Source organism: Rattus norvegicus, chromosome 5, assembly GCF_036323735.1.
Source record: "Rattus norvegicus strain BN/NHsdMcwi chromosome 5, GRCr8, whole genome shotgun sequence".
Lineage (NCBI taxonomy): Eukaryota > Metazoa > Chordata > Mammalia > Rodentia > Muridae > Rattus > Rattus norvegicus.
Window position 1 is genome coordinate 157,500,649 of NC_086023.1, and position 9,790 is coordinate 157,510,438.

Below are 9,790 nucleotides of genomic sequence, written 5' to 3' on the forward strand. Positions count from 1 at the left end.
TCTGCCCGAGCACAGCATATGCTTGCACTTCTGGGACTCAGATGCCCTAAAATAGGACTATCTTTCATCTGGAGAAACCTCAGACCTTCTCAGACAAGAAAGGGGCCCTGCAGCTTAAGGCACAGACACTCTGGCTTCTGAGAGGCCAAGGCACTGGGCAAGTGAGTTGGGGTGGGGAAGGGGGACCTCGCCCTTCCAGCTGGACCCTCCTTCCAGATAACTGGGGGTTCTTCTGGGCCATGTTCTGAAGTTGTCACTGGGCTGATGGCTTGACGGGGAATGCCTCGTTCTCACACTACCCCCTTGAGTTTGTCAGGGACAACCCCATTTTACACACATAGACAGGCATTGAGAGAATGGAGAAAATCTCTTCTGAGGAGAAGGTTCATTAACAGAGCATGATTGATTGGTATGGGTAAACTGGGGTTAGAAAAAAAAATCCAGGAGCGACACTGGCATCAAGCCAAGGTGAAGCGGCTTCCAGCACACTCCGACGTTTGTTTTAGGTTTTGAGATTGGCCTCTTACTAGATGGCCAAGGATGACCTTGAATTTCTGAGCTTCCTGTCTCTGCCTCCCAAAAGCCAATGTTATAGATATGGACCACCACACCCAGTTTAGGCTATGCTGGAGACGTAACCTAGAGCTTCACGCCTGCTAGGCTAGCACTCGACCAACTGAGCTACATCCCCAGTCCCTCTAGCATACTTAAGCAAACACAAACTCTTTAAAATTTGCCTTCAGGGAAGATCTTTCCTTACACTCTCTGAGCTCAGTTTCGAGCCTTCGAATGGGGCTGTTGCGGTAGCATACAGTGAGGAGTAGCATACGCAATCGTGGACCACGGCAAGGTCCTTGCATGGACCACTGTCTAGGAAGGGTGCCTGGGCTGCCCCTCCCACCAGCCAGCTCTGACTTTCTCAGTGAGCATCACCAAGGTCAGCTGTGTGACGGACAGTCCAAAATGGGTCAAGCTCCAGCTCATGGGCTATGGGCTATGAGCTATGGTTGTTTCGTCAGCCATACCCTTCCAGATAGGACCTAGACCTGTCTGTCTTTTCTGGTTTGGGTGGAGACCTCAGAGAAGAAAGAGAAAACAAAGACCATTTATTTTATTTATGATAGAAAAGGAAATCAACAGGGGCAGGGAGGAACGTGTTTAAATAAAGTGCGATCCATTCACTGGGTGGAATATTCAGTGCCTTTTGAAAATGATGTTTACCCAGGGTTTGTAATAACACGGGAAGATGCTTATTCGGAAAAACGCCGTGTGCAGAAGGAAGCAACAGAATTGTATGTTCAGCACAAACACACCCGGGCAAAAACCAAGCCAAACAAAACCTACAAACAGAAGAGAGAGACCCGAGGGACACACCCCCCAGTAGGAGACGTCTTTGGGTGGCAGAATTGAGAGCCTTTTAAAAATACATTTCTCTATCTTCCAATTGTCTATTTATTTTTCTATAAAGTGACATGGCTGGCTTAAAGTGGAAAATAAATCACACATCATCTTTCCTCCTCTAAAGCTGTAAGAACTCTTATTAGAAAAAAGCAAGACAGATGGTCCTGACGCTTAGGCCACTCGGGAGGCCGAGGCCAGTATGTCTGCAGACCCTACGCTATTCCTAAACGTCAAGTGGGCACTAGACTCTGAGCCCAAGTGAAGCAGAAGCCAGCAGGCTGCCTAACTTGGACAGGGTACCTGTGACTCCTTTGTAACCACCCCCAAGTGCACCAAGTGGGCTTCTCTCCTAGGGAACAGAGCCAGAGCTAGATCAGTGGTCTATCCCTCTTCCACCCTGAGATTGTCTTCCTCAGGAGCTTCCCTGCCCCCTTGCCTTTGTGGCAAAACCCTTCCCCTTCCTGCCCATGAATCTCCTCTCTGATCCCCCCTCTGATACATTTCGATACATTCCATGCCGGAGACCTGATTGTCTTGCACAGCCGGCTTTGCCCTTGCCTTAGCAGTTACGCCTGCTGAGTTCAATCTCTTCCTGTGCTGGCTCTTGGTCTGTGAATCAGCCTGCTCTCCCCCACTGGGACACTGCTGCTCCCCCACCCGCAGAGCTGTGCCCGGCCTGGCCCAAACAGACTGCGCGTGTTCATCTCACCAGTGAACTCTGTCCACCGTGCCTCGGATGGGTTCCCTACTTGGCTCTTCTGTAACCACTTCCACTCCCTAAACCAGCTCCGGGTCAAGCCAATAAGGACATGTCAGCTCTGACCTATCGGCCGTGACTGTGGGGCTTCTGTTTTGAACAGTTTTGAGGTACTTATTTATAAGGGCTCATCAGGAAAAGATACAGGGATTGATTGATGATGTCTGGCACATGAGCACAAGGGGTGTACAACAGCTTAGTCTCAGCGCCCCTTCTTTCAATAAAGACTACACTCACTGGGGTCCCAAACACAGGGCTTTGGTTTTGTTTTCTCTTTTTCTTTTTTGCAACTTCCCTGGAATCACTTGCCTGGTTGGTGTGCCACGGGCTCCTGGAAGTTTCTTTTTCTTTTTTTAAAGAATTATTTATTTATTGTATAGGATACATTGTAGCTTTCTTCAGACACAGCAGAAGAGGGGCATCGAATCCCATTACAGATGGTCGTGAGCCACCATGTGGTTGCTGGGAATTGAACTCAGGACCTCTGGAAGAACAGCCAGTGCTCTTAACTGCTGAGTCATCTCTCCAGCCCCTGGAAGTTTCCTTAATGTGTTTCATCTCCTGGACTTAGAACCTAACCCAGACCCTACCCAACTTGGCTGGCATCTTGCCTTCTGTCTGGCCCATTGCCAGAGGTTGCCCTCAGAACTGGGCTAGCCTATGCCTGGAAACTGGGCCTATCTTCCAAAGGCACCTTGCCCCATCTCAGCCTGGCACCACCATACCAATGCCCTCTTTAGTCTTTTTACTGAACCCATCCCTTCCTTTGTCCCTATGTTTCTCAGAGGTTGATGTGTGAGTAATGTGACATGGCCTTGATAGGAGGCAGAGAGCAGGGGACAGGGGGCAGGGGCAGGGGCAGGGGCAGGATTCTCTCCCTGGGACCCCACCATGGCCCAGACAGCCTTTCTTGCTCAGCTTTCAATTCAAGTGTGGTTCAGCTGGTGCCTCCTCCCAGGCCTTTGGCCAGGGACAGTCAAGACTCTCTTCTGATCTCTGTGTGGAAACTCCTCCTTGTTCTACGTTCTAATCCCAAATCTTCTAAACAGTGCCCCAGCCTCAGTTCCCAGAGCTGCTGCACGACCACCCCTGGGATCTGGGAAGGTTTTTAAAGGGGCAGTGTCCAGATTCTTCCCATCTTCCGGCTTGTCAGGCCCTGCCTGACTGTGACTGCACCCCCTGGCTCCTGGTTCAGAGCGTCATCTCTTTTCTCTCAACCTTGTTTCCCTCAGAACGAAGCAAGGGCTCGGTAGGCAAGATAACAGGGTGGGCCAGGCTCTCTGCCTGTCTTCCTGGAAGCTGGGTCCCCTTTGATGGAAGAGATTGAGGACCTGGTTGCTCCACTAGAATCTCCCAACTCCATGGCTCCTTCCTGGACCTGCCTCCCTTTATTCCTTCTCATCCAGCGAAGCAGATGAGATTGCCACAAGACAGAGACGGTCACACGGATGAGATGAATAGTAATGGCTGCCCTGGTGGCCTGCAGGCAGAGAGGATTCTGAACTCCTTGGAGTCTATTGAGGTCAAGTGGTGGTGGGCATGGCAGAAAAGGGAGCCTGGAACCACATCTGCACCCCTGCCTCCCAAGACCTCAATTGTGCGATGACTAATATGCAAATAGAACTCCTGTCAAGATGGGTGCCTTTCTCCTTCCAGCACACAGAACTTGAGGTAACCAAAAAAAAAAAAGTGGGTCTTGGTCAATGTGCTCTGCAAACAGTGTTCCTGTGGGTGCCTCCAGTTTTAGCAATACCTGTCCTTCTGTCCAAACCTCAGGGGTATCCTGAGCTCCTTCCTGCTCCTGCCCAAACCTCCTCCTTCAGTTCTTTCCACCTGTGCTCCAGAGGCTTCTAGAAGCTTCTAAGGTGGTCCTCAATGCTTAGGAATTGGTGAGAGGAGTGCTTAAGAAGGTGGTCTGTGGTAGTTCACAGAAAGCCAACCAGCTTGAGAGGTGCCCTTGGCGGCACCCTGGCCTCTAGAAATGTGACTGGAATAAGACTATGGCCTTTCATTTGTGTGGGGTTCTGAAATCGCCCCTGCCAGGAATTCTGATTTGAAGCATAGAGCAGGGTCAGTCACTCATGCAGTTGTGGTGCAGTCAGTCACACCAGTTGTCCTGGGATGCTAAGCCCTGGCTTCACTGTTGTAGCGGGCCTTGTAGCTTGACTGTTAAAGAATCCTCCAAGCCCCATGTGTAACCTGTGGTGGGGGACAGATAACTTTCCACCCCACCACAGGCCATGTTCCTGCCTGCCTCTTACCCAGAGTGATGGGCAGGGAGTTTCTCTGAATCCTCATGGAACCCAGCAGAGGGACTGCTAGACAGGGGTCTGAGGAACATCGGGGACAGGCAAGGTCAGGACAGCAGGCAGAAGGGTGCCCCGTGCAGCAGGGAAACCCTGCAACTCGTTAGGCACAAACCTGGGCGAGATGTGGTCCGCCAGGAAGCAGAGTGTGCGCCTGCGTCCCACACAATAGATACGATCGTCCACCACGGCGCACTGGAAGGCATCGGGGTAAGGCAAGCGGTACGTGGCACACTCATACCAGAGCCGTGTGCTGGCATTGCAGCGGTACACGCTGATGCCCAGGCTGCGGTTGAGGTCAAAACGGTAGAGGAAGCCATTGACAGCCACCATCTCGGCCGTGCGGTCCTTGCTGCCCGCCGTGGGGCCGGCCCACCAACGCTGTTCCTGGGCCGAGAATCGGAGCAACAAGTAGCGCAGGCTGCCCCCAGTGACAAAGATCTCATTGGCGCACACCGTGGCTGTGTGCGCCAGGGCAAATGTGTCATTTGGGAGCGGCGGGGCAAAGGTCCAGCGGTCCAGGCGAGGGTCGTAACGCTCCACTGTGTTCAGACACTCACCTCCTATGGCGTAGAGGTACCCCTCCAGGGCCACCAGCCGGCAGTGAGGACGGGCCTGGTTCAGTGGGCACACCTCACTCCAGATTGCCGTCAGGGGGTTGTAGCAGAAGACACGGTTGGAGGGTTGGCCCGCAGGTCCCTGGCAGCCAGACACCACAAAGAGATAATTGAATAAAGAACAGAGAGCACAACCCCGGGACATGGCCTCCAGGGGCAGCTGGGCCAGCGGATGCCAGGCATCCTGCACATTGTCATAGCAACAGAGTCGGCCACTGTCTTCCTGGGGACACATGTCTGCCACCACCAGGCACTTGTGGCCTCGGAACCTGCGCTGGAGGATCAGTTCCCGCTCTGCTCCGCTCAGGCCCCCGTAGATGTCTGTGCTGCGGAGGACCTGAAGGTAGTTATCACTCAGTACCTTGTAGGCTGCCTCCTTCAGGGCCTCTAGGCCCTGCCTCTTGGCCAAGGTCAGCATCTCATAGCAATTGCCCAGGTCCAGGCGGACATCCAGAGCTGAAGCAGGTGTGAGAGGGATGTGGAAGAAATTGGTCCCAGCTACAAGCTGCACGTGGGGCTCCCCGTGGCTGCAGTCTGAACCGAGCTGGGCACTCTGGTCCAGGTGGGCAGGAAGGGGCATCCTGAAGCCTTCAGGCTGCAGTTGGAGCTCTGGGTTCTCAGCGATCTGCAGGAGGCTCACCTTTCTGCCAAAGCCTGGCGCAGAGGGGGATGGCACAGGCTGTGGGGATGCTACTTGCAATGTACCACCGGCTGTGTTATCAGCTTGGTCTCTGGTGGCTGCTCCTGTGACCAGGGGCTCTGGTCCAGGCCCGGGGGATGGAGCAGCATCAGCCAGAGCTGCTGCGCAGGGGACTGGTCTGGAGACAGCCTTCGACGTGGACTCCACAAAGTAGTCATATATTCTGCCTTTCAGCTCCGGTCCCTCTGCCTTCTGTATCACGTTCTCCTCCATCCGGATGCGGGCCACAGATGAGAAGGTATGGGAAGCACTGGTGGCTCCTTCCTGCTGCTGCGTGGCCAAGCCCATGTTTGCAGCAGCTTGGAGGGCCCCAGCCTCTCCCCTGCTGACCCCTGTCATGTGGGTGAAGATCCAGCTCTGGTTCATGTCACCGTTGACCAGCGTGGGATCAGTCCAACAGTTGGGGGCTTCCGGGTCCCCAGACCCAGTTTCCTCTAGGGGTCTGCTGTCTGGCCATGGAGAGAGATTGTCACCCACACAGCTGCCACCTACTCCTGGGATAAGTCTCGCTGGGGAGCTTGTAGGTTCACAGCCAGAATGAAGGGGGTGGGGAGGGTTGGGCTTACCTCTAACAGCTGTTCCGGCTTCCTGGCCACCGCAGGGAGGAGGCACCTGCTGAGAGTCTGGACGCTGCCTGTCCTGACTTTCATCAGAGCCTTTTCTTGTGGGCTCTTCAGACCTGGGGGTGTCCAGGATGTAGGAGTCTCCTGGATCCTCCAAGCTGTAGTCCAGTGGGGACCCAGCCCCTTTGCTGGCTTTCCTGCGTCTTGGGCCCCTTGGCAGGGTCCCCGGTGGAGCCTCCTGGAAGGCAGGTTGTCCCAAGCCCTCCGTTTCATTTTCTGCTTTGTGGCGCTCTTTCTTTCTTCCCGCATGCGGGGCTGGGGCAGGCCTGGACTTGTAGAGTTTGTAAGCCACAGTTACCAGGAGCAGCGCAGCTGCGGACAGCACCACCTTGCTGGTCAGCTGCATATCCAAATGCCAGTCGTGGGCCTCTGTTCCTTTTCTGGTGGGGAGCATGCTGGCCAGGGACAGAGGAATGCCAAGAATCCGATTAATGATTGCCCAATAGGGACCAGTTCCTGGATCCTGCTGTGGAGTGGGAGGGAGTCCCTGGCCAGATCTGGCCAGCAGTTGCTGGAGCAGAGGTGACTTTGAGTCCGCTGAGGTGGCACTGGCACAAGAGATGGCTAAGGTCACGGCTGGCTTCTTTTGATTCTTCCCTGAAGGGAGGGAGGGTACCGACAGGAGGCTGAGCTTCAGATCAGTCACCTGCGGCCCCTGGCGGGCATTCCGAGTGTCCAGCAGGGATTCAGAGAGGAAGGAAGCTCTTAGCAGAACTGTGGCCAGACGCCTGCAAACCTGTGTGCAGTCTGTCTTTGTGAGTGAGGGTGTTTGTTTTCTCTTTTGCAAATCCCTAGGTTGGAAGCTTGGGGCAACTTTTGCAGTGGTTCCTGGGGGCAGGTGGAACCGCAGTTACCAGGCGTGTAGGATGGTCTTGGCCCCAACAGAGGGGTCAGCATTGAACTAACCAAGCAAAGAAGCAGTGGGGGACGCTGGGCCTGGGCTGACAGCCAAGCCACCTGACTGGGCTCTTGGCCACCTCTGCCCTCCTTCTGTGCCCAACAAGTTGAAGAGAAAGCAGCTTTGCTGAAGTGGCCAAGAAATAGAGGCCCTAGCACTCAGACAAAATGAGACCCTAGAGACCCGACCTCTTCTTCATGATAAACCAACTCTCACAGGACAAGTGGCCCATGGAGGAGTGACACCTCTCAACCCCCAACCCACACCCACCCATCAGTACAGTGGACCCCAGACCCAAGTCTGCTGTTGACCAGCTGTGTGACCTTAGGCAAGTAACTTCACTTCTCTGTGTCTCCCTGAAAAGTGGCGGGGGACAGAGGGTGACCTCATCAGGTAGTAGTCAGTATGCATGAAGCCCCATGTCTCAACTGTTTTTATCTCCCATGTGCACCAAGGTTCTCTACTGGCTCTCAAGGGTGGGTGTGGAGGTCACGATTGCAAGGAAGGTAAAGTCAGTGAGGAAGAGTTGGGGGGCCCAGCCCTGCTCTGGGCAAGCCTCCATCCGTGCCCAGGATTCAGGCGCTCAGCTGCCTAGATGCACACGCTCCACTTTTTAAAGGATTGCAAAGTGAAAATAAGATCCAATTGGAGCTTGGTTGGTTCTGAGGGTTCTGACCTGGGGAAAACTCAAAACTTTTTCTTTTTATGGTTGTGTGTGTGTGTGTGTGTGTGTGTGTGTGTGTGCGCGCGCGCGCACATGCATGCACAGACATGTGACATCAGAGGATAACCTAAGGAGTCTGTTCTCCCACTGTGTAAACCCTGAGGACACCTCAGATCACCATGTTTGGTCGGAGTGCCATCTTGCTGACCTCCTGGCATCCCCTTATCAGGTCCTTATGTGTGTGAGCCTCCACCCAACAGCCTCAGTTTACCCTTCTGGGTGTGGCAGTCTAGTGTGCCCTACTTTCTTGACTCCTGCAGGCCAGGTCTCCTTATCCTTACCGGTGGGAATCTCTCCATCTCTCCAGATCCAGTCAAACCGCAGACCTCCCTGGGCCCTTCCATGGCTGCCCTCCTGAGCTCCCCATCCTTCCAAACCAGCTTTTCGTTGCCTGTCTCTTCTTTCAGCCCTTCACCCAACCTTTACTACTAGTTTATAAGCAAAGGCCCTGAACGAGGTGTCTGTGTTCTGCAGGACTGACTCCTAGCCGACCTGGATAATTCAGGCTAGAGCCAGCAAGGGAGGGGATGCCAACTGAATCAGGTGGGCTGCTGGTCACAGCAGATGCTCACAGACTGCGCCTGGGAAACCTAAAATGGAGGTCTCCACCTCTCCACAGTCTGCGTGTTAATGTTTGAAAGGTGGCTTTATTGTTCCTCTGTGACAGGGAGGCCACCAGAGCAGAGAATGCAGCCAAGAGAAGGGAGTTTGGTGCTTATGGTTCTCAGGAGGGAGGAGTGTCTACTCCGGGGGGCCTCCAGGAAGGTCAGAGCACAGAGGGGAGAGGAGCAGCTGACCATCGCAAAGCTGGAGGATCAGAAGTCACGATTCATACAGAGAAGAACAGTAGGCAGACCGGCGGAGGCTCTGTGGGCCCTGGAGGCAGCATCTCCCTCGCAGGGTGTTAGGATTCTAGCTTAGGCTCCAGCCCAGGTCTCATTCCACTGGCAGGTGAACAAAAGCTACCCAAATGCTAAAATTACAGTTTTTTTTAAAGTCTCTGTTTAAACGAAACTGAACTGAACAAATGAAGATAGAAGTGAAATTAAAAGATAATTGGAAGTCTATATCGGGCTTCTGTGGATGTGTCTGCCTGACAGCAATCTGCTCTCCTGCGTGCTCTGGCAGGATAAACTGAGAACTCTCATAGTGGCCCCAGTGGAAGGCAGAACCCTCAGATGCAGATCAACAGGCCCATGCTGGGCAGTCAGCTTTGCCTCTGGAGGACTCCTGCTGGGCATAGCTCAGTATCCCAAGGTAGGGGATCTACCCATGGTGACTACCACAGGTGAGAGCCCAAGGCTGAGGAGGGTAGGTACAGAGAGCAAGGAGGGGGGGACACTGGGGAGCCACAAAAGATGTGTGCCCTTTTAGTGCACAAATGTATGCCTCCATGTGGCAGACTGTGCCGTCTTCCTGCACAAGAGTGTGCCTCCGTGTACCCGTATTCACGAGGGAAGGTACGCAAAGATCAGAAACGAGTTGCTCCTGGTTTGAATGATGGGGAAACTGAAGCCTAGAGAGTGTGGTCTGCTCTGGCATCGGGCACTAGAATGCCCGGCAGCAGGCTGGACTGGATGTGGAAGAGGTCTGGTGAAGGCAGCCCGGCTTACCCGGAAGATGCCCACCACACTTCTGTAGTGAGTGTGGTTTCCACACTCACTCAGGGGTGGACAAGCTCATCTGGACATGTACTGGGCCTTGGGTACTCTGTGTCCCAGAATGGCTCCCCAGCTGCTGGGCACTGCCTGCCCTGACAACAGT

The 9,790-nt window shown here is 54.0% G+C and overlaps 1 protein-coding gene across 1 annotated transcript; it reads right to left on the reverse strand.

Annotated features, from left to right (window-relative positions):
• Window positions 1-1,091: 1,091 nt before the first annotated feature.
• On the reverse strand, window positions 1,092-7,195 carry Klhdc7a (kelch domain containing 7A). Its single transcript, NM_001399527.1, has one exon. It carries the CDS (start codon window positions 6,796-6,798, stop codon window positions 4,477-4,479), a length of 2,322 nt encoding a protein of 773 aa, NP_001386456.1. The 5' UTR covers window positions 6,799-7,195; the 3' UTR covers window positions 1,092-4,476.
• Between the last annotated feature and the right edge of the window lie 2,595 nt (window positions 7,196-9,790).